Source organism: Nicotiana sylvestris, chromosome 3 (genome assembly GCF_000393655.2).
Source record: "Nicotiana sylvestris chromosome 3, ASM39365v2, whole genome shotgun sequence".
Classification (NCBI taxonomy): Eukaryota; Viridiplantae; Streptophyta; class Magnoliopsida; order Solanales; family Solanaceae; genus Nicotiana; species Nicotiana sylvestris.
The window spans coordinates 175,018,894-175,044,577 of NC_091059.1; the positions used below are offsets into that span (position 1 = coordinate 175,018,894).

Consider the following 25,684-nt stretch of genomic DNA (forward strand, 5'->3'; position numbering starts at 1 on the left):
GTAAATGCGAAATACATAAGCGACCCCTTTAAGTTGTCCTCAACGATCAGATGGACACCTCAAATTATACTAATGACCAGACAGACACATCTTCTCGGCTAAAGTGTGACTCATGAACAGTGGAGGAGCCATGAATTTTATAAAGGGGAGTCAAAATATAAAGAAATAAACTCACTAAAAAGTCAAGGGGTGTTATTATATAGTATATATACATATTTTAAAAAAAAATTACCAAGCTAAACAGTGTAATTTTCCGACGAAGGGGTGTCGATTGACACTCCTTGGGTGCATGTTGCTCCGCCAGGGAAAATATCAGCTATGTCCATTTATAAGTAGCTTATTACAAAAATTGGTCAATTCCTAAAATATTAGCCAATTAGCTATTTGTAGACAAAAAAGGTCAAATTTTTACTTTCTTTTGAGTAGGTGTTATTAGAATAGATTGGGTACATCTTAAGGAGCTTGAACTCAATTTTGTGATGATTTGGTGGAGTTTTGACGTGGTTTGAATTGAAAATCTGAAGTAGAAGATGAATATGAAAAAAATGATATGTTGTGTATCAAACATGTATCATATTTGTATCAAATGTATATCACACGTATATCCATGTATATATGCGTGTGAGATACATGCGTGATACATGTGTCGCAGAAGAATTTTTTGAACTCGATTTTAACTACAAATTTTGATACTAAATCAGTCCAAATCACCTCCAATATTCTTCAAATTTTGTATATTGACTCATCTATATGTTTTCAATGAATCTCAACCATACCCATTGAAAAAAGTTATTTTTTGCTTAGATTTTTGGAATCTTGTATATATATAATGTATTTCATTACCTTATTTGCTACCTCATCTACAAAATTTCTTTTCATCTTGTGTCTAATGTTGCTAATCCCGCTTAAAAATATGGAAGAAGATTTTTGTGTGTGATTCTTGGAGAGAAAGAACCTTATTTTGTTTGTGTTCTTAATTTTTATATTTGTTTGACTAGTTTTGGTAAGTCTATTATTAATAGCTAGAAGTTGGTAAGTTGGAACTTTTTTGGAATATTTATGTAAGATTCTCGCTCCGCCACTTCTCATGAAAGTGTGTGCTTTTTACTCCATGTAAGTATTCTCTGTCATAAAACTTTTATCTAAATTCGTCTTTCATGTCAAGTTTGGCTTTGGTAGAATTTTAACAAACTTTTGAAATGAGAAGATAAAAAAAGATAAATTACATGAAACGAAATGGTCTAAAATTTACCAATCACGTATAAAAATTACATAAAATGAATGTGAATGGTATTAAATTTAACTTGTGAAAGTGCACAAGTATATTGGGACAGAGGGTTAAGCAGCAAACGAAACAAATAAACTGACGAAGTCATTTTCTTATTTCCTCGGTTTATTTTTAGCTGTCTACTTTTGACTTTACGCCCCTTTAAAAAAAAAATATATATTTTATAATTTTACCTATAATAATAATAATAATATTTAAAAGAATATTAAAAAATAATTTAAAGAATGAATAGCTAATAATAAGGATAAAACAAGAAAAAGAAATTCTCTTAATTTGATAAAATGAATAAGTAAAAGTAAAATTACATTTTTAGAATAGTATTTTTTTTTGGTTGATTTATCCAAAAAACAAATTGGAATCCTTTGGGTTTTGCCGTGAATGCCTAAAATAAAGACCGAATACATACGAAGACACTTAAAGTTGACACGATCTTTCATTTAGACACTTCATCTAAAGTTTGTTTCATTTGAACATTTTAACCATGTATTTACCGTGTCATTTAGACACAAAATTTTTAGGCATCCATACGTAATAGATGCGTGAAATTCACACGCCAGGGTAACCAATAAGATAGAGACACATGGATTTATTAACAATTAAAAAAAGACTTTAGAAAAATGAAAAAGAATAAAAGAAAAACAAGAATCCCACCCCACCCTCCCCTCCGTCATCTTCCCCAACGACCCCCACCCCCTTCCTTTCCATCTTCATCTGCAAAACAAAGTACTCCCATAATCATGGCTTGGCTTAATTCTAGGCCACATTGCCGGAAATGGAGTTTCAGGGTTCCAAATCGAACAGAACAAATGCAAAATTTTGCAAAATCTTAGATTTCACCGGAAAAGTTCGTACTTGGGTTTTTTGAAAATCTGAAAATTAGGGTTCGAAGTTGGCTGGGTGTTCGAGTTTTTGGTTGTAAACGCTGATACGAGGTGAGGTCTGAAGATTTGAGCTTTGATTTGAACTGCTTTTCTAGGGTTTTGGGTTCGAAACTTGAACTGATTGTTCGACGAAGAAGACGAACTTAAGTCTTTTGATTTTGCGGTTGTTTGTTCGAATTGATCACTGGGGCTTGGTATTGATATTGTTTAGAGTTTTCATTTCAAGTTTTAAATCATTTGGTGAAGATTTGAGTGAGATTGGTTCATTTTGGGTCTGCTGAAGCACAATGATATTCTTGGCTTTCATTGGAAAAGTTCAAGCTATTTCCATTCATTTTTCTTCTTCTTCTTCTTCGTTTTAGTCTCAGTTCTCTGCTTCTTCTTCTTCATTTCAGTTCTGAAAGGAATGGAAATAACCAAGAATCTCTGCCAAGAACTTTTCCTTGGCAAACAAATAAGGACTTGATAACAAACAAACAAATGTCATTGTGCTTCAGCACTATCATATTCCTTTCCAATAAGAATCTCTTCTATTTCCATTCATTGTGCTTCTAAGTACTACTGTATTTTATATGATAATTTTGAAGAAAGTACTACTGTATTGAACTTTTTGTTTTCGGCTGAATTTGAATCTGGTATGAGATTCGAAAGAAGAAGAGGAAAATGAGTCGGAGAAGATGACGGAAAGTGGAGGAGACAATGGTGGAAATGATGGTGGACATAAAAAAGAAGAAGGAAATAAAAAAAATAAAAAAAATCTATTTTTTGGGCTTTTCACGCGCCCATATTGGGTGAAACTCACTCTATGTGCTAACTCAGCAAGAAGTGTTTAATCGGAACAAAGTTATACGTGCTCAATAGGAACTCTCTTAAGTTCAGGTGTCTAAATAAAAGATCGTGCCAACTTTAAATGTCTGCATTTAAATATTCGGCCTAAAATAAACGCAAATCAGAAGAAATAGATGCCATCTTACCTTTTGTCGATGAAAAAGTTTCCAAAGGAGAAAATCGAGTGGCACCGAAAAGGAGGAAAGAAAAAGCCACCTGTGGCAATCTTGCAACAGCAAGGCAAACCCAACTTCCAACACCTGTTAAAACTTGAACTCCTTCATCTATTTGTATATAAAGGAAAGACCCAATGGGATCATTGTTCAGTTCACCTCAGATTAGCAAAGAACAAATGGAGATAGCCCTTACCAAAGCCAAACAGATCGTTTCCTCTAACCCCGTCGTCGTCTTCAGGTATTATTACCTACTTTTTCTGGGGTTTCTCTCTTGATTTCAGTTTCAATTTTAAAACTATTAAGTAGTAGTAATAAAAAGAGGAATCTTTTACTTTTCCAATTTGGTTTTTTATGTTTCAAAAAAAAATGGGGAATATGAACTGGTTTATTGAGAATTTGGCCTATTTTATTTATTGCAAGATTCGGGAGAGGAAAGGGGAATTTTAGGAAAACGATCTTTTTTTCTCTAGCATTAAAAATATCAGGATATAATGACTCCATGCTGTTTAATTGCTTTTTCTTCGTGCAGTAAAACATATTGCGGATATTGCACGAGGGTGAAGCAGCTTCTTTCCCAACTTGGTGCTACTTTCAAAGTTATTGAACTTGATCAGGAAAGTGAGTCATTCCACATGGAAATTGCTTCTATGTTCTTTATACATCCTTATTGCTGCAAAACATTGTGATTTCTATCCCCCCTAAATCTAGTTTTATCTCAAGATGCAATAAAGATCCTCTCTGCTTTTTCTCTTCTATTTTCCTTTTCTTTTTGAGTACTGAAAGATTGAGATTGAGCAGAAAAATTTGAATTTCTGTTAGCTGATTAGTTTCACTTGTTAAGAGGAAGGTTAGTAAATGTATAGAATGCATGCCTTATAGTACGTATGCAACAGTTACCAGGTAACGAATGCACCTAGTGTTTTCCCCTCCGCTGGCTTTGAACCCGAGACCTCATCGTTCTCACCCTTGGGTGCTACCTTCTTGTTTTATTTATTAAAGAATGTCACCTTTTTATATTTCGTAAGTTCTCAGGTTGGACATTCTCATTTTTCCCTCCTCATAGGAATGACATGACATCTTTTAGACATTCAAAAGATATTTGTGGTATATGAAGATCACGGTATTAGAATTCTTATTTAAACTTCGTTCACAGTCAAACAAAGATACATAAATTGAAATGAAAAGCATATGCTATTTTTTTTTTTCATTGCCCAAGTCTTGGTTCATAGACTTGTGCTTGGTTGACAGATTTGTGCTGGGTGAGGGATAGCAGGTATGCTGTAAAATAGTTGAGGTGTGCCCAATCTAGTAGGAGATATCTGATTGAATATTCAAGGTGTGCCCATCATTTTAGGGTCAGAACCAGCTTTCTCTTCTTTTAATTTTTTCCTTTTTATTTATTTTTTTTTGGGGGGGGGGGGGGAGGAAGGGAATAAGTGCTTAGTAGCAAAAATTATTTTTCTTGGGGTGGGGTGGTAGTGTTTTAGATTTCCTCTTTCTTCTTCTTTTGTGATTCCTTGTGTCACTTCTAGGGTTGTTCGTCGGTCGGTATGATACGGTATTTAGACACTTCAGTTCGGTATTTCCGGTATTCAGAATCTTAAAATCCTATACCAATACCTTACCTAATTAAATTCGGTATGGTTCGGTTTTTCTCCTTTCGGTTTCGGTTTATTCGGTTCGGTAACTTCGGTTTATTCGGTTTGAATACTAACTAGTGCATAGAGCCATAGACTCTAATATTCTTAATTAAAGTACTCAAAAATATAAAACTGAAGATGTTTATTGACAAAAGTTTTGTCCAAAACCAGCAAATATCCGACCCATAGAGAGAAAACTGTACATAAAAGCATAAATTTGATCAATAAAAATGTCTTGTCACTTGTTTAGGGTTAATTGATGAACTTAGAGAATAAAGGAAAGGAAAATTTTAGATTTTTATATTTATGTTATAATTGATAATATGTGTTGTGTAATATAATATATATTTCGGTACGGTATCGGTATTTTGGTATTTTATTTTAAAATCCAAATACCATACCTAATACCAATTTTTTTTTAAAACTTAAACTAAATACCATACCAAAATACCGAATATCAAATATCAAAATTTTCGATTTCGGTACGGTAATTCGGTATTTACCAAATTATGCACAGCCCTAGTCAGTAGTCACTTCTCTAGTAAACATCTTATATATGATCCTTTTGTCACCCAACATCCTATCTTTCAACAGCAATTAAGAAAAGCATAGAAATCTCGTGACAAGATTCCTTTCACTTCCACTGTCTTGTTTTCATTCCTTTTTCAATTTCTATAGTAATTCAACTGTTCTATCTCTAAGTTAATTGAAAAAGGAAATGTTTAAGAAGATTTGGATGTCTTCTCTATGGGTGTATTAGGAATTAACCCCTAGAGTTTCTTAAGAGAACCAAAGAGGTATTCGACCTCCTTTTGCAAAGGAATGTTGTTCCTAAAATATTATAAGCACCAAGGCTCGAAGATAGAGTAGATTAGGCAAAAAAGAGTGTTATGTATTTAGTTGTAATGGTCTGATTGTCGATGTCTTAGAATGAATTAAGTATTCAATTTTCAGCACTCTTAAATGCTAGAGGTTTAAGAATTACAAATGATTTTTATAAATGTTTTGTTGGTTACCATGATACTTCTTTTAAATGGAAAGTATTTTGTACCCATTGAAAGGAACTTTCTGGCCCCATGATCATTTTAAGCAAAACACGGATTATTACCGTATCCTAGTTGAAATTTCGTATAAGTGTTTGGTGTGGGACACTGGAGGCATGGCTCCAGTGCACAATGTTAGCAGTTTGTTTATAATCTTCCTGCTTATAAGCATTCAGCATTGCCATCTAGCGCCTTATGAATTTAAATTTGGATTTGAAGTATGTTAGAAGCACTGGCTAGAACATGTTTGGGAGATTGGGTCTTCTAATGGATACCTTGAACTTGTTGGCTTAGTTTAGCTTTGCCAAAATGTGTGTTTACTCAAAGAGTTCCTGAACCCTATAGTTGCGCATTATAGTCGATGAGAATTTCTTTGGTGAATTTTGTTTATCTGAAGGTGATGGAAATGAGGTGCAACAAGCACTACTTGAATGGACCGGGCAGAGGACTGTACCAAACGTGTTTATTGGGGGAAAACATGTTGGTGGCTGTGACAGTAAGAATCATCAACTTGTCCTCTTTTATCACCATCTCTTCCTTCCGTCTAAAACTTACCCGGAGCTTTGACATTTATTTCTTATTCTGCAGGCATAGTAGAGAAGCATCAACAGGGAAAGCTACTTCCCATGCTCAAGGATGCTGCTGCTGTTCCCAACACTTCTGCCAAAGTGTAAACACATCTATCTATACAGTGTAGTTAAGCTGACAATAAAAATGAAGTTGAGGTTGCTGTTGCTGTAACTTTAACGGCCTCGGGCCTCCTCTAGTTGGGGTTGTTTAATAAGGCATTGGATTTCAGGTTTCATTTTCTCTTTTGTCCCAAGTTTTCTAAACATTTCCTTTTACCTTTTTCCCTTTCAACTTACTGCTGCAACATTACCATCTGTGTGAGAAGTATATACTGTAGATTTCGCGTTACATATGCCTTTCTCTTTCCGACAAGAGTGAATTTGCTTCCCTTCTATATATGGTTCTATAGAATGATGCTACAACTACATCATGCATGCCTTGCATACTCCTTTATAACCCCTTTGCTGCTATAATCGAACCAAAAGAATCTCTATGGAACTATTTGATTCTTATTTTTCTTTATGAACTCACAAGAAAAAGTAAAAATATAGGTAGTACAAAAATGTTAGCATTGAAAGGCAGATGGGAGGAATCCTTACGACGTTCATAGCAAAACCTTTTTATTTCATGAATTTGCTTATTCATCTTATTGCAGTCATAGTTGTATGTTTAATATGATAGATATTCTCAAGTCAAAACTTGAATTACCATGGAAATGCAACAATAAACTTCTAAGTTCTCTCTTTACTGGGAGATTCCTTTTGGGGAAAGCTAGAATGTGACTTTCCGAGGGCGATATACGTTTACAGCTTGTTTGGATGGTAGTTTCCCGTTGTATCGTTATTCCAAAACAATATTTATTTTGATTGTTTCACTAAAATTGGTTATATTGTATTGTTAAATCCATTGTTCCAGAACAATGAATAATCCCTTTTTTTGAAATAACCGATTTGGTTGGTGGGAGTGTTTCCTACTTTCTTTTCAATTATGCCATAACTTATTACTCTACAATTCTATTTTATCCTTTAACTTTTTTTTTGCTCTTTTAACTCCAAATCTCCAATCTGTAACTTACTTTATTTTTTTTCCAGAACTTCTGCCGCCAATGCTAAAGGTGTTTTGCCGCCTTCTGTTTTTTTTTTCTTCTCCTAGTTTGTTTTTAACTCAATTCTAATTAGTTGTGCTCCTTTGTTTTGGCTTCTTCTGTCTCATTCCTTTGTTCTGCTTTCTTAAGGTGTTTTGTCTTTTTCTGTTTTGTTTCTTAAAATTATTGTTATGCATATTTTTTGATAAATTTAATATTTAAACAATTGAGGGTATTTTAGTAAACTTATCAGTTACAGTACAGTACAATACAGTCAAACCAAACAGCAAAATATTACGTATTTAACAATAACAAACAATACAATCTATCCAAACATTATATTCATAAAACGATAGATCACGCCCAACTATGCCTTATAAAAAGGACAAGCGGTCGTTGCAAATATAATTCGAGTATTTAGCCTAGAGTCGAATCTCACAGGGAATTAACCTACCAATTACTTTTGTCAGACTCACTGAATTCTTCGTAATCAACTTCCCAAGATATTTTGAATAACAATTGGTGATATTTTTACTAACTATAACTGAATGAAGTTAAGTAAACTAAAAGCTAACTATGACTGAGTTGTAAACAAATAAGAGAAGGATCTAAGGTTATGATTTCCCCTATTGACGGAATTCCTTCTTGTTATGTTTCGCATAGATTTGTCTAATCGTCTCTATCGATCATGAGCACTTTTACTACCGTAAATCTCTCCCGAGTAATTACGACAATTTACTAGACGCACTCTTCCGAGTTACGCTAGCTGGCTTTTATTACAGCTCACTTTAGATCGCACCCAAGGTTTCGTTATCCCTAATCCCACCTTTAAACCCTCGGTTATTGATTCCTCATATACTTTGGGAGTGATTTTGTTCAACAATTACCTAAATATGCACTCTCTCCCGAGTAATACATACTAAATAGACACAGCTAATTGAGGATCCTATTAATTAACTACAACAAGAACGTAGTAGAACAAATAGAGATTAAACTTGGCAAACTATATTAACACAACAAGAAGTTCATCCTCAACAGGTTCCATCAAAACCCTAGACTAAATAATTAGCTACTCATAATCGCATTCATCATAACAACAACAAAATTCATCATGAATGATAAATACAAAAGGAAGAAAGGTAGAACTCGATGTCGAATTATCGTCTTTGCCTCTTGCCTCTATTTGCCTTCAACTAAATTGTAAAAACCTTGATAATGTCTTTTTGGGCGAGCTGGACCTCTTATAGATTAAGTGGAATTACCCCCAAACTTCCAAGTTTACCCCTGAACTTCTACGCTCTGGATTTAACTAGCGCGGCCGCGCTCGAACCGCGCTAGTGGCCGCGCATATTGCTGAGTGTTCTGCCTCGTTTTTCTGCTCTAGCTCGGTCGCGCTAAGGCCGCGCTAGGCCCGCGCTAGAGTGGTTCAGCATTTTATCTTTTCTTTCCTTCCTTCTTTCATACGTACTCTGCTCCGAGGGGCTTCCCTTGCTTTAATTTAGCTCCAAACACTATCTTAAGTCTTCATAAGCACAACTTGCTCCTGCAAAATATGAAATTCACAATTAGAGCCAATTTATCGTCATTTAACTATCCTAAATTGGTGAAGCATAGTCAAGTTGGGGCATAAATAGTCGCTAAACTACACGAATCTAGCCTATTATCAACACCCCACACTTAAATCATTGCTACTCCCCGAGAAATCCACCATACTCTATAAAGGTTCCTTCATTAAGCTTTTCCCTATCTTATCACACCAAGAACAAATCACCAAAGTTACGTCTAGTAGTGTACCATCTTTGGCTCAAGAGTCGACTCTGGCGTGCCGTGCAATATTCATACTTACTCAAATTACTCTATACAGAGGTCAAGACTTACATTTCCTTCGTGAATCACATGCCCTCACATCACACAAGAGAGTTGTTCCACAAATAATAATATTAAGAATAATTAGGAACTTAGATAAAGAAAATTCACTCACTCTCACAAAGAAAATTCACAGGCCACACAGATGCACCATATGCTTACTCGTAGTGTACTACTCTACTAATCGAGCCCATTCAGTCTAAGATCAATTAGGATTTCATTTGGTTGTAATGTAGGCTAAGGGAAGGGTAGGATATATTTGGATATAGTGACTAACCTCCCTGAGCACTTTTAATACACTCACATTTGCATTCAAAACCATACTTATGTCTGACCAGATATTCCACCACACTCTATCTATAATACCTCAAACTCCATTAGGTGCAGTTGTATCAAGTCACCATTTATCAAGGACTACATTTACTTATTTTCTTTTCTCTTTTTTTTTTCTCTTTTAAGTGGATCTTATTCTTTTATTTTTCAAAATACTGCACATTTTTTTCTATTTCATTTGTTCCACTCAAAAACCAAACCACCACCCACACTTTAACTTTTGCATATTTCATAACCATTCAAGTGCTTATGAGAGGTAAATGTGTTCAAATAGATGGGTCGTTCAAACAATTGGGTAAGGTTTGTAATGTGGTTGCCAAAGAAACATGCTTATAGGCTCAACGGGGTTAACTATGATGTATCACATTTAGGTGGGGTCTACTTTATATATCTGGCTTAGCAAAGACATGCCTATATCACTTCTAAGACTGAATAAAGCTACTTTTTCGCTTTGCAAACACACGGGGCAAGTTCTAGGCATCAAATGCAGAGCATAGAGTGCAATACAACTCACACACACATGGCACATGACTCACTCCAGATTGTCTTATCAAGACACTCTCGTTTGAGTACTCAAGTCAGTTACAAACATACAATTTAAGGCACTCTAACAAGAATCAACCACTGAGACTAAGTGTCACACTCTAGTGCCTACTGTGTTTAGGTGTTTCAACGCTAAGGGCTTCTCTTCCTACTTCACCTCATCGCCCATAAGTACCAACAAAGAACTAGAAACATCATAAACAAAAAAAAACTAACTATACCCAGTTCAAGCAAAATCCTTGGAAAAGAACCGTGGCCCAAAGAAAAACCAAGGGGGAGTTACTACACTACATAAAACAAACAAAAAAACTTTTTAATATTTTCTTTAGACTTACTTTCCTCAAAAAACTGTCTAGAAGATCCTTCATCAGGAAGAGTCCAACATATTTCTATTTTTTTTCCAAATTTTCACGTCGACTTAGTCCCTCAAGAACCCCGTCGAAAGAGATCCGTCGTCGGGACAAGTCGACTTACCTAATTTGACTGCTACTCAAAACCACAAAACGATCAAGAAAAACAAAGAAAACATAAAACAGTCAAGTTCATACATATATACACATACATTGAAGTATCCCCCACCCCACACTTAAAAGGAAGACATGTCCTCATGGCATACAAAATAATGAACAATGAGGTAAAGGAATTTCCCTGATTGATCACTCTTGATCTGAAACCGTCTCCGGGTTCAGATTGCATGCACGACCCAGAGCTCTCAGCCAACCCAATTTTTTCTTCTCCGATTTCACCTGCTGGGCAGCCACCACATCAACCCGTGTACCTAAGTCAGGGACCGTGGTACGCAATCCTGCCACCTCCTACTCTAGGCTGTGAACCGGGTAACCCGAGCAGCCCCAAATGGATCTGCAGCCTCTACAATCTGCTCATGGGCCGGACTCGGCCCTTACTTCCTCTTGCTCATCCTCCCCTTCCTTAGAATCATCGGATTCAACACTATTACCACCACCATCCGCCACAAGATCCTTCCCAGTAGTTACCTTATCAGCTCAGAACTTGGAGTCTCTTGGCACTATCCCATTCACATTCAGATTTTTCAGCACCCGAGCTGCCCGGCAAAGCCTAGTGACTAAGGAAGGGAATAAGAACCCATACCTCTTCACCGGACATCGTGTAAACATCTCCTCGTGAATCAGCTTGGCCACGTCAAAGTTGTGACCATTCATAAAGCACCAAATTAGAGCAGCTCGAGGAGCATTTCCGTGATGTTGGAAGACAGGATCAGGCGGTTGTTGATGACATAAAACCAGCACTTCCCTTCAAAGGTGAGCGTCGTGGAGTGAAACTTCTTCTCATCATTCATCCATACAATTTCCTTGCTGGGGACACAAATGGTTTCAAAGAACCTCTCCCACTGTGTGTATTTTCTGCCATACAATTCATAATAGTCCTCATACTCATCCACCGATGTGGGCAGCTGGTATATCCTCCGAATAGCCTCAACAAAGGCATCCACGACCTTCCTGAGCACTGTTATTACGCCATTCACATGTTCTTTTACATTGGCATAGAATTCACGGACAACCATCATATTTCCCTCATCCATCTCTTCAAAGAAGATTTGTAACCCCCGCCTTACTAGCTCATTATACAAGTTAGGGCAGCCTAGCTGGAGCGACCCTATATCTATGCCCCTCTCCGGTATTGGTTTCTTAGGGGCCTTATCAGCAAAGCGGTATTGAGCCTTGGCGGAGACGAACTTGTTACTATCAAAAGGACGAGGAGGAGCTGACCCATGCGCCCTGGAAGATCCAGCTTGACTGCTAGATGAAGCACCGGTGGTGCGGCATTTTCTGGATGGTGCCATAGTACCTGAAAGAGGAATAGCATTAGCACAACACAAAAGGTATGACTCAACTGCAGTTACTCAGACTTCACCCGTACAATTGGTCACTTATACCATTTACACTCACTGTGTCATTTAACCAAACACCTTGTGGGCATTATATACCGGAACTCCCAATTAAACATGTTGCAACCAAATTACCACCACAATTTCTCCAAATCCACCCACTAAGTTAAGAGATACAACTCCACAAACATCACCACCCACAAGCACTACACATACACTACAAATTACTTCTAGGAAAAGAGAAGAACAAAAAACTACTACATAATGAAGAAATTAAACAAAAATCTCTAAAAAAAATAAAAATTGGCAAAAAGAAAACCTTACCTGTAGTGAGAGAAGATGGTGAGAAGCGAAGAAGAGTGGGGGAGAGCGTGGCTTGAACCTTGGGGAATTTGGGTTGGGATTAGTGGGGAATGGAGAATAGGGGAATTTGGAGAAGATGGGAGTTAGGGTTGGGATTCTTAGGCGTTGGGTAATTTGGAATGGAGAAGATGGGAATAATTAGGGGGATGGGGGGTGGGGTGGGGTGGGGGGAATAAACAACTAAAACTATTAACATACAAAATAAAACAAATCGAAGAATGTTAGCAGGCGGATGTTACTAGCGCGGTTGTAGTGCGTTTCGAGTGCGGCCGCGCTAGTTGAGGCAGAATGTTTGGCCATATGCGTGGCCACTAGCGCGCTTCATGCGCGGCCACTAGCACGGGCACGCTACTGGGAGAAATGCTGAGGCATAATGTTTGGCCATATGCGCGGCCTATAGCACGGCTTGTATCGCGGGCACGGTCCTGGGGCTCAAAATTTTTCCATGTTTTTTTTACCTATTCCTTCTGCATCTGATGGACTTATCACTCGCCCAGGCTCACCTGCATTGGTTCAGTACTTACCAAAATCAAAATTAATAAATACTAACTATACTAAAGTCACTATGCATTGGGTTACCTCCAAACCAGCACCTTAGTTAATGTCGTGGCACGACTGTTACAACAAGTCAATGGGTTGCCTCCCATGCAGAGCCTGATTTAACGTCGCGACACGATGCAGATGAGCGCATTCAAGGCTCGCTCGACCTTTGAGGTTCAGTTAGATGGATCACCGACACTTCCTTGGGTTCATCCATGCCCACATATGGTTTCAATCTTTGTCCATTGACTCTAAATGTATGAGAGTCTTTCTCTGAGGCAATCTCTATGGCCCCTGAAGGGAACACTTTGACCACTCGAAATAGTCCAGATCATCGTGACTTGAGTTTACCCGGAAATAGCCTTAATCTTGAGTTATAAAGCAACACCATGTCTCCGGGATTGAAATTTTGCTCAACAATGTTCTTGTCGTGCAACCTCTTCATTCTCTCCTTGTACAACCTCGTGCTCTCGAAAGCAAGAAATCGGAACTTGTCTAGCTCATGCAATTCTATGACTCTATTTGTTCCCGCAACCTCAATGTCCAGATTTAGTTGTTTCATTATCCACCAAGCTCTATGTTCTAGTTCCACTGGCAAGTGACGGGCCTTCCCGAACACCAACTTATATGGTGACATACCAATTGGTGTTTTGAAATCGGTTCTGTAGGACTAGAGTGCATCATCTAATTTTTTTGCCCAATTAGTTCTTGTGGCGTTTACAGTCTTGGTCAGCACACTCTTTATCTCTCTATTCGACACTTCGACATGTCCACTGGTCTGAGGATGATATGGGATTGCCACCTTGTAGTGCACATCATACTTTGCTAGCAATTTCTTGAAGGCTTGATTGCAAAAGTGAATGCCTCTGTCACTGATAATAGCTCTCGGGGTCCCGAAATGGGTGAATTTATTCTTCTTCAAAAAACCCACCACCACTCTTGCATCATTGGTGGGGAGTGCTACAGCTTCTACCCATTTGGACACGTAATCTACAGCAACAAGTATGTACTTATTGCCAAAGGAGCTGACGAAGGGGCCCATGAAGTCTATCCCCCATACATCGAACACTTCAACCTCTTGAATTGGGTTTATGGGCATCTCATGGCGACGGAAAATGTTCCCGGTTCGCTGACATTCATTACAGCCCTTCACCCATTGATGTGCATCCTTAAACACTCTTGGCCAGTAGAACCCGACTTCTAGCACCTTTGCTGTCGTCCTAACTCCTCTAAAATGTCTGTCATATGCCGATGTGTGACATGCCTGCAAAACAGAGAATTGTTCTATCTCAGGGACACACATCCGGATCATATTATCAACACATATTCTAAATAGATAAGGTTCATCCCAGTAATACATGCGGCAGTCACGATAAAACTTTTTCTTTTACACAGAGGAAAGGTCATAGGGAACTATACCGCTTGCCAGGTAATTTGCAAAGTCTACATACCATGGCACTTCCTCAAGGCTTGTGGCGAGTAACTGCTCATCTGGAAAGGTTTCCAGAATATCCTCTACCTCAACTGAGTTTTCAGCTCCTTCAAGTCGCGATAGATGATCATCAACTTGGTTTTCTGTGCCCTTACGATCACAAATCTCCAGGTCGAACTCTTGTAGTAACATTACCCAACGAATCAGGTGCGGTTTGGACTCCTTATTTTCAATCAAGTACCTGAGAGCAGCATGATCAGTATATACAATTATCTTAGAGCCAATCAGGTATGATCTGAACTTGTCGAATAAAAACACCACAACCAACATCTCCTTTTCAGTCACAGTGTAGTTCAGTTGGGCTCCACTCATTGTTCTACTGGCGTAGTAAATTGGGTGCATTAGCTTGTCTTTCTATTGTACCAGCACTGCACCCACTGCATAGTCACTGGCGTCACATATGAGTTCGAATGGTTGCTCCAAGTCGGGGGAAACAATGATGGGTGCTATGACTAGCCTCTTTTTCAACTCCTCGAATGCTACCCTGTAATCATTAGAAAACATGAAAAGGTGATCTTTTTCTAACAACTTACAGAGAGGGTTGACAATTTTTGAGAAGTCTTTTATGAATCTCTGGTAGAAACCAGCATGCCCGAGGAAGCTCCTGATTGCCTTGACTGAGGTGGGGGTGGCAGCTTTGCTATCAATGATGGGAAGTGGGAAGTGGTCTTTTCGGGTGGCCAGATTTAATTTCCTATAGTCCATACAAATTCTCCAGCCTGTAACGGTTCTTGTAGAGATCAGCTCGTTGTTATCATTTTTGACCACCGTCATACCACCCTTCTTAGGAACACATTGCACCGGGCTAACCCAGTTGCTGTCAGAGATGGGGAAAATGATTCCTGCATCCAACCACTTAATCACCTCCTTCTTCACCACTTCCTTCATGTTGGGGTTCAGCCTTCTTTGATGCTCCCTGGAAGGTTTGTGCCCCTCTTCCAGCAGAATTTTATACATACAATATGCCGGGTTGATCCCCTTAATGTCTGCCATGGTCCACCCGATGTCTGTCTTACACTTCTTGAGTACCTGCAAAAGTTGTTGTGCATGCACATCTAACAAACTAGATGAGATAATAACAAGTAATATGGAGTTCGGTTCTAGGAACGCATACTTGAGACGGGCGGGCAGTGGCTTCAACTCCATCTTTGGTGGTTCTTCTATGGATGGCTTGGCTAGATGAGTTTCTCTATTTTCTAAGTGCAGGGGCTTGGATTCAAGTTTTCTCTCACAAAACCCCTCTGCCCTCTAAAGCCAGTACCCATTCTGCTAATTTTGCCCCGTTCACCTCATCTGAATTCACAAGACATGCAGCAAGAGGATCCTCAATATTCAATGTCTCATCATACTCTTCCACGATTACATCCACGACATCAATAAGATAATAATTAGCGAATTCACTTGGTCGCCTCATAGATTTCTGCACGTTGAATGTTATCTCCTCATCGTTCAACCTCATCTTGAGCTCCCCAGTTTCACAATCAATGAGGGCTCGCCTTGTGGCCAAGAACGGCCTTCCCAAAATTATGGGAATTTCTTTATCCACCTTACAATCCAGAATCACAAAATCTACAGGGAACACAAATTTCCCTACCTGTATCAACACGTCATCCAAAATACTAGAGGGTTTTTTCACAGTTCTGTCAGCTAGCTGCAACAATATAGACGTGGGTCAAGCTCTTCCAATCCCCAACCTCTTATAGATCGCCAGGGGCATAAGATTTATGCTAGCCCCCAAATCACAAAGTGCCTTGGCAAAAGCAAAGTTACCAATGGTGTAGGGAATTGTGAAACTCCCTGGATCAGGCAACTTCTTAGCAACTAGTCTAGTTACCACAACACTGCAGGTCTGAGTTACAGTCACTGTGGCCAAATATTGAAAGTCGAATTTTCGGGACATCAAGTCCTTAATCATTTTTGCATAACCAGGCATCTCCTTCAAAGCATCAATTAATGGAATATTTATCTGGATTTGTTTCAGCATCTCCAAGAAGTTCTTGTATTGTTCTTCTTTCTATTATTTGGCCATCCTCTGTGGGAATGATGTTGAATGACTTTTCTTCCCAATGATTTGGGTTTTCTCCTTGTCAGACACCACCTCAACTATCGGTTCCTATGCTGTCTCAACTTCTTTCTCAGCCTCAATCTGTGTGTTGGTTTTTTCCTGGGCAAGCTATACTGTTACCTCTGTCAGTTTCGTTGAATCATCTAGCTCAATGGGCACTGGTACAAATATCTCAGCCTGTCTACTTTCTCGAGCCCTCTCTTGCTCCAAGCCTAAGTCTCTGCCATTACATAGACTCACTGTCATCAGCTGCTTTGGGTCTTGATCTTTTGGATTTACCTGCGTATCTGCAGGTAATGCCCCATGAGGACGATTATTTAAAGACATCGAGATCTGACCCATTTTCACTTCAATATTCTTTATAGGTGACTCATGTGCATCTACTCTTTCACTTATTTTTGCATTTAACGTAATAACCTGCTGCACCATCTCCTCGAGTCTAGCAAACCCATCTTCCTGTCTCCCACCATGTTGCTGCTGAGGAGGATGATAACCATGTTGCTGATTTTGATTGTTGTATCCATGTGGCCTTTGGTAGGGTACCACATTAATGTGAGGTCGCATGGCTCCCATATTTCAATTGTTGTGTTGTGGCTAGATTGGCCTGTATGGCTGATTCTGTTGGCCCCAATTCTGACCACACTGTCATTGGTCCCCATAATTAAACACATAATTCATGTCTTAAGTGTAATGATGATGATCACTTTCTGTATTCCATTGGCTACCAATTAGCTAACTAATGCAAGATGTGAATAAACCCCCATTGGTTGTATCTACAATGTACACCTGCTGCGTCTACCCTGACTCTTCCACCTTTTTGGTGAGTATACTTATTTGTGTCATTAAGGTGGCCACATTTTCAGCTAGAGTGTTGGATGGATCTAAGGGCACTGAGTGAACTACTGGAGTGATAGGTGCATTCCTGGTTGTCCACCCCGAATTCTGTGCTATCTTGTCAAGCAGGCTCTGGCTTTCTCTCCATGTTTTGCTCAAGAATGCTTCTCTAGCTGAAGCATCAACATTAGCCTTCATGCTATCTGTTAGACCCATGTAAAACCGCTGCCCCAACATCTGATCTGGAATGTCGTGGTGTAGACATATAACCAATATCCCTTTGAATCGTTCCCATGTTTCTTGCAGTGTTTCCATTGATTTCTATTTGAAGCTCAAAATTTCATCAATTTGCTGAGCAGTCTTGTTGGGTGGATGAAACTTATTCATAAATTGCTTGACTAACTCCTCCCAAGTTGTGATGGAATTGATGGGGAGTGAATTTAGCCTAGTCTGGGCAGCTCCTGTCACTGAGAATGAAAACAACAACAACTTTATTACTTCCTAAGTTACGTTGGTCTGCCTTTGAGTTTTGCAGATTGACAGGAAATTCTTCAAGTGCTATTGACGATCTTCAATGTATGACCCCGAAAATAATCCCTTGTTTTGCAATAAGTGCAACATGTTGTTTGTGATTTGAAAAGATTCGGTCTGTATCTGCGGGACTAATATCGATGTGGCCAACTTCTCTGTTGTGGGTTGCGCCCAGTTATATAGAGCAGCCTCTGGCACAAGAGGCTCCACTACCTGTGCAGTCGGGTCTACCACGTTATCACCCATGTCTAGTTCAGGTTGTTCAGTTGATTTTTGTTGTTTGTTTTTCCAGTTGGCCCGATTCAAGGCCTTGAAAACTTTCTCGAGATCTGATAATGCTTCAAACACTTCATCAGTTCTCGATGAGTTTCTAGGCATGCACCTGTACAACCAAGTTAACAAACGTTAAAATTTCAATGTATGAATTGAAAATATAGAAAACTGACTACACTAAGAATTTTGTATTTCTTTCAACTGTAATTGATAACCCGTTAATTCCCCGGCAACGGCGCCAAAATTTGATCATGCCCAACTATGCCTTATAAAAAGGACAAGTGATTGTTGCAAATATAATCCGAGTATTTAGCCCAGAGTCAAATCCCATAGGGAATTAACCTACCAATTACTTTTGTCAGACTCACTGAATTCTTCGTAATCAACTTCCCAAGATATTTTGAATAACAATTGGTGATATTTTTACTAACTATAACCGAATGAAGTTAAGTAAACTAAAAGCTTACTATGACTGAGTTGTAAACAAATAAGAGAAGGATCTAAGGTTGTGATTTCCCCTATTGACGGAATCCGTTCCTGTTATATTTCGCATAGATTTGCCTAATCGTCTCTATCGATCATGAGCACTTTTACTACCGTAAATCTCTCCCGAGTAATTACGACAATTTACTAGACGCACTCTCCCGAGTTACGCTAGCTGGCTTTTATTGCAGCTCACTTTAGATCACACCCAAGGTTTCGTTATCCCTAATCTCACCTTTAAACCCTCAGTTATTGATTCCTCATATACTTTGGGAGTGGTGTTGTTCAACAATTACCTAAATATGAACTCTCTCCGAGTAATACATACTAAATAGGCACAACTAATTAAGGATCCTACCAATTAACTATAACAAGAACGTAGTTGAACAAATAGAGATTAAACTGGGCAAACTATATTAACACAACAAGAAGTTCATCCTCAACAGGTTTCATCAAAATCTTAGACTAAATAATTAGCTACTCATAATCGTATTCATCATAACAGCAGCAAAATTCATCATGAATGATAAATACAAAAGGAAGAAAGGTAGAACTCGATGTCGAATTATCCTCCTTGCCTCTTGCCTCTACTTGCCTTCAACTAAATTGTAAAAACCTTGATAATGTCTTTTTGGGCGAGCTGGACCTCTTATAGGTTAAGTGGAATTACCCCCAAACTTCCAAGTTTACCCCTAAACTTCTGCACTCCGGATTTAACTAGCGTGGCCACGCTCGATCCGCACTAGTGGCCACGTATATCGCAGAGTGTTCTACCTCGTTTTTCTGCTCTAGCGCGGTCGTGCTAGGACCGTGCTAGAGTGGTTCAACATTTTATCTCTTCTTTTCTTCCTTCTTTCACACGTACTTAGCTTCGAGGGGCTTTCCTTGCTTTAATTTAGCTCCAAACACTATCCTAAGTCTTCATAAGCACAACTTGCTCCTACAAAACATGAAATTCACAATTAGAGCCAATTTATCGTCATTTAACTATTCTAGAACGGTGAATCATAGTCAAGTCGGGGCATAAATAGTCGTCAAACTACACGAATTTAGCCTATTATCAACGATACAATACAATACACTATAAAATGATGGAGAAAAATAATCCAAACAGAGTGTTAGATAACATCTTAGTGTACACATTTTATTTAAAAAAAGCCTTATTAAAACAACCCTAAGGCATAAGTAATTAACTATAGGATGATGAGTTCAAAGTCGGCAGATTCTTCTTAATGGATGTTAGACTGAAAATAATTAAAAGTTGAGTCCAACAACAAATAGTGGCATAGCCAGAACTTTCACTAAGGGAATTCAAAACGTTTTTTTTAAAGACAAAAGTGAAGCAAACTAAATACAATCTTACAACCGCCAAACAACCGCCAAATGATTCATCATTTATTCGATGTCGCAAGTCATTTTGAAACTTAATTATACAATAAGAATATAATTAGAAGAATTAAAAATCTGTTAGAATCTGCTGGTAAAGAAACGCTCAAGTAAGGAGTGGGATCGAACTGGTGATCTCTAGAAAAATTTGAATCCCCTCAATTATTCAGCAAATTTTTTCGGTTGTTTCAAGGGAAGTCAAAGTATAATAATACTATATATATATATATTCAAAGCAAAAAATTGACCTTATATACACAATATAATTTTTCGCAAAAGGACTCAATTGAACGCCCTTCCATCCCTAGCTCCTCCCTGCCAACAAGTCACAAACAATAGTATTAGACATCCAAAAATGTTCGAAACATGATTCGGAATAATACTAAAAGAAGGATACATTAACCCCTTATTTATAGTTGTAAAGGGTAAGAGTTAATTGGCCATATAATCACTTAAGTTAGGGGCAATTGGTCATCACTTAAGTTGGGGGTAAGAGTTATGTTTACCCTAAAATTTGGATAATAATTAAACTTATATTGTGGTTTTAAGGATATGTGATTTCGTTCAATACCAATTATGTGACGATCCGACTAGTCGTCTCATGAGTTACCGCTCCGTTTTTCCCATTTCTGCTTCTTTATGCTTTGTTTATTCGTGTTATGTGATATCGGGTTGGTCGGATCGAATCCGGAATGATTTTTGTAAGGTTTGAGACACTTAGTCTTTTTTAAGGAAGCTTAAGTTGGAAAAGTCAAACGGATGTTGGCTTATGTGTTAGAGGGCTCGAATGTGAGTTCTGATGGTTCAGTTAGCTTCGGGAGGTGATTTATAACTTAGGAGCGTGATCGGAATGAGTTTTGGAGGTTCGTAGTGGATTTAGGCATGAATTGACAAAGTTGATATTTTGGCGATTTCCGGTTGGTAGGCGAGATTTTTATATAGGGGTCGAAATGGAATTTCGAGAGTTGCAGTAGTTCCATTGTGTCATTTGGGATGTGTGTGCAAAATTTCGGGTCATTCGGACGTGGTTGGGTTAGGTTTTTGATCAAAAGCAGAATTCAGAAGATTTTAGAAAGTTTGGCTTGAATCCGATGTGTTTTGGGTGATTTGATGTTGTTTGAGGTGTTTTGATGATTGGAACAAGTTTGAATAAGGTATTAGGATATGTTTGTGCTTTTGGTTGAGGTCCCGGGGGCCTCGAGATGATTTCGGATGGTTAACGGTGAAGATTGAAATTTGTTGCAGCTGCTGAAATTAATGCTTCTGGTATTTTCGCTCCTGCGGATTGGAGACCGCAAGTGCGGTACCGCATAAGCGGAAGGTATCCGCAGAAGCGGATTTTGGAGAAGTTGTCAGGAATCGCAGAAGCGGTTGGAATACCACATCTGTGATGGCGCAGATGCGAAAAGTTGATCGCAGATGCGAAAAGGGGAGTTTAAGTGAGGACCGCAGATGAGGTACCGCAGAAGCGAAAATATAGCCGCAGATGCAAAAATGTTTGGGCAGAAGGTATAAATTGTGGCCTTCGCAAATTTTGAGCTATTTCACCATTTTTATCTCGGCTTTGGAGCTTTTTGGGCGATTTGAAAGAGAGATTTCAAGGGAACTTCGTTGAGGTAAGGAATTTGGACTTAAGACTCATTCCTATGCTATTATTTCATGGATTAGAGCTAGAAATTATGGAAATTTAGGGTGAAAATTGGGGAAACTAGGGCTTGGGAACTTAGGCCTTTAATTGAGGATTTGAAGGACAATTTGGGGTCGAATTTCTGAACTTTTGATATGTATGAATTCATGGGGAGATAAAAAATCTATTGATGTAAAAATTATAAAATTTCGAGACGTGGGCCCAGGGGTTGGGTTTTGGTAATTTCGGGATTTATGTTGTAAATTGATTATTTTCGCTTGGTCTTCATTCCCTTAGCCTATTTTGACGTCCTCGTTCTGATTTTGGATAGATTCGACGCGAGTGAAGGCCGATCGAGGGGCAAAGGCGTCATGAGCTAGAGATTTGACTTGTTTGAGGTGAGTAATGATTGTAAATGATGTTCTGAGGGTTTGAAACCCCGGATTGCACATCGTAGTGCTATATTGAGGTGAGGCACATGCTTGATGACGAGCATGGGGTCGTGCACTATTGGGGATTGCGACTTGGTCCGTCCCATTAATGATTTTACCACGTATTTGACTGAAATCTATTTGCTATCATCATTATTTGGGCTGAATGCCGTATTTGGGCTTCGTGCCAACTATTGAACCCTTTAGAGATTTTTATCGGTATTTTCTCATTGTTTTTGACTTCATACTTGAACTCAGTCATGTTATTTTCTATTATTTTCGTACTCAGCCATGTTTACTCTATTTAAAATACTTACATGATCTTTTAAATGATATTTTTGGGCTGAGAAACATGTTTTACTACTGCCCGAGTGGCTTGTGAGGATTTTTGACTGAGCAAGGCCGAGGGCCTATGTTGTGAGGAAATATTTGATACCGATTATGAGGTCGAGGGCCTGAGATATGTATGTCACGAGGTGGCTTGATTGATATGAGGCCGAGGGCCTAGTAATGATGTCACGAGGTGGTTTGATATTGAGTTTGGGTCGTAAGGGGCCCCTCCAGTAGTCTGTACACGCCCAGTGAGCGCGAGTGTCACACCTCCTTTTTCACCTGCGCCCCCAGGGGCGTAGGGGGAGTTTTTCCAATTAAAGAACAATCAAAACGGGATTTATTACTTAGTTCAGAGTCGCCACTTGGGAGATTTATGGTGTCCCAAGTCACCGGTTGAATCCCGAATCGAGGAAAAGATTAACTCTGTATTACAGTCCGTAAACCAGAAATCCGGGTAAGGAATTCTGTTAACCTGGGAGAAGGTGTTAGGTATTCCCGAGTTCCGTGGTTCTAGCACGGTCGCTCAACTGTCATATTCGGCTTATTTATCTGATTTTAATTCATATTGAACATATGTGCAAATTTAAACTTTTTACCGCTTTTATTATTGTTATTTTTTTTCAACGAGAATTGCAATGTCGTGAAAACGCATCTCGAACCACGTCACATCAACACACCCGTGGTTGTTGACACGTCTCGACTCCGTTGAGATTTGGATTTGGGTCACATAAGTGTGCACCCGAGTTTAAGAAAGTAAATTATTAAAGGCGCGCCTAAAGCGACTAGTGTATCATTATTTTGGGTAAGGCCGTGAAAGTTTGCTATACGGCCCATCCCGAAGTCTAAGTAATTTTACCAACACGTATAGAGGGCCCCGCAGCTTGTATACTTTTGTTTGTCGAGGCTCGTCTCACTCGTTATTTTTAAAAGAATTTACAACGTCGTGGAAATGCATCTCGAACCACGTCACAATCAATGTACCCGTAATTAGAGACACATTTCGACTTTGTTGAGATTTGGATTTGGGTCACATAAATGTGCACCCGGGTTTAAGAAGGCAATGTTATTAAAGTACGCGCCTAAAGAGACTAACGCGTGGTTATTTGGGGAAGACCGTGAAATTCGCTAACGACTCGCCTCAGAATCTAAGTATTTCAAATATACATTTTGATGAGGGCCCCGCGACTTATGTGTTCTATTTAACGAGGCTCGTCTCATTTCATTTATAGGTCCATCCTAAAATGAACTAAGATTTTCTAATTAATTTGTCTCTAAAAATAAGGAAAAATCCTAATCGATTTTGTCAAGGGCCTAAAACAATAATTGTAAACCAAATATGTCTCAAGGCTCAAGGATAGGCCCGAAAAATGTGAATTGGCACAACCAAAAGCCGGCCCAACGTAGTCTTTGGCCCAGGCCCATGCGAGTATACAAATAAGGTAAAACCCGGGCCATTCGTTAAAGCGCTAAAGCTCAGATGGCCTGGAATTAGGCTGACCACTAGACCGACGCAGCTTCAGTTGAATCAAATCAAGTATCCATCGAAGTTACTGCGTCCTTTTACTCAAATGAACAGAACATGGTTTGAAGATTAGATTATTTTAACTACTGGTCCGTTTTTACTAAAGGTGAAAGAGCAAATTAAGAGGTAGCTTTGAGTTCGACAACAAGATTGCATATCAAGCCTTCAAGGATTAGACTATTGGTCATACACTTCTACCAACGCTAGTTAACACCTATATATTAAGAACTAGTCTGCATGATATGAGTTACTGCAATACAATACATGCTCAACTGGACATCAAACTCGATTTCAAATCCAATTGTTTCCGACTTTTCTTTTTAAACATAAATGAACGCTAAACTACACATACACCCATTGTACTGAATTGCAGTTAGATAGTCACGAATTTGAATTGGTTCGAAGCAGTTCAAGGGCAGTTTATTACAAGCTGTAGATTCAGCCATTCCAAATTACTTAAGCAAACAGTCCTAATTACAATTCAAACCATTACATTTAATTATAAAGAAGATATAATAGCTACTGAAGTTTTCCAATGAAGTTAGGTTTCCATTTCATTTATTTCAACCAAACTCTACATGATGAGGAGATTCAACATGTACCTGGATTGAAAATAGGACAAGAAGAAGGAGAAGTCAGCAGCAGGTAAGCAGCAGACAATACAACAGCAATGGGATTCAGAACAGCTCCAAAAACCAGTTTTGAAACCAAAATAACACTCAACCACAACCCAGAATGAATTTGTCAACCAACAGCAATACAAACACCCAAAACAGACCAAACTGAGCTCGGATAAGTTCAGAAACAGAATCAATAGACAGCCAAATAGATTTAACAATCAAAAGGGGCAAGAACCAGTGCTTGGAATCTAAATTCTGCCTAGAACTCAATGGAATAGTATCCTTTTTCTTAAACTCTCTCTTAGAACTGATTCAAGACTCAAAAATGTTCTCTCAGATTGACTTTTCCTCTCTCCAGGTCTCTCTTCAGATTTTTTCGGATCCCCCCTCTGTCTAAAAATGACTCTATATATAACACCCAAAGCAGGCCTGCCCCCTCAACTCTCAAAAGCACTTTAGGCAGAATTTTTAAACTAATTCTGCCCATCATCTGTCAAACCCCACTATATTATGTTTTCCCTCTTTTTAATTCATTTGTTCCCCACTACCCTTGTCTTTTCTTTATTTAAATTCAAATAGGTATGGACACCTATTTCTTAATCCATTTCCTTTAAACCTTCCCCCCACCATTATGTTTTGTTCCCCATTAGCACTAAACAATGACATTAGTTTAATGGTACTTTAGTACCCTACTGTCAGCCCACTCATCTTAAGCCATTTTAAAACCTTATAAACCCCAAAATACCCTCCTAAAGCCCTTGAAATTACAGCTATAACCAATTCTCCTAAGTTCTGAATGCAACCTTATGACTCACTACTATCTAGTTGACATTATCATACCAACACTAAATTCAAACCAATGTCAGATTCATTTCAGACCCTAAACAGTAGGATTCGATTCATCAATTGCTTAAGTTTGAATCAAATAGCAACAAAATAAAGGCCAAGGCTTTTAATGACTTAGAACACCCTTACAGGGCATGACACAGCAGGTTTAGGTGACAACCAAAATAATAGTTGTGACTAAGCAGTTCGACTGACCAAGCAATTCAAAACATTGCCAAT

The 25,684-nt window shown here is 38.6% G+C and overlaps 2 protein-coding genes across 2 annotated transcripts; one reads left to right on the forward strand and one right to left on the reverse strand.

Moving 5' to 3' along the window:
* The first annotated feature begins 3,133 nt into the window (after window positions 1-3,133).
* Window positions 3,134-6,798, forward strand: LOC104221572 (glutaredoxin). The gene is made up of 4 exons (XM_009772650.2): window positions 3,134-3,411; window positions 3,703-3,791; window positions 6,254-6,352; window positions 6,445-6,798. The coding sequence occupies exons 1-4, from the start codon at window positions 3,308-3,310 to the stop codon at window positions 6,528-6,530; spliced, it is 378 nt and encodes a 125-aa protein (XP_009770952.1). The 5' UTR covers window positions 3,134-3,307; the 3' UTR covers window positions 6,531-6,798.
* Window positions 6,799-14,868: 8,070 nt separating this feature from the next.
* Window positions 14,869-17,152, reverse strand: LOC138888395 (uncharacterized). The gene is made up of 4 exons (XM_070170252.1): window positions 16,700-17,152; window positions 16,265-16,480; window positions 15,747-16,165; window positions 14,869-14,998 (listed from the first exon to the last, which is right to left on the reverse strand). Exons 1-4 carry the CDS (start codon window positions 17,150-17,152, stop codon window positions 14,869-14,871), a joined length of 1,218 nt encoding a protein of 405 aa, XP_070026353.1.
* Between the last annotated feature and the right edge of the window lie 8,532 nt (window positions 17,153-25,684).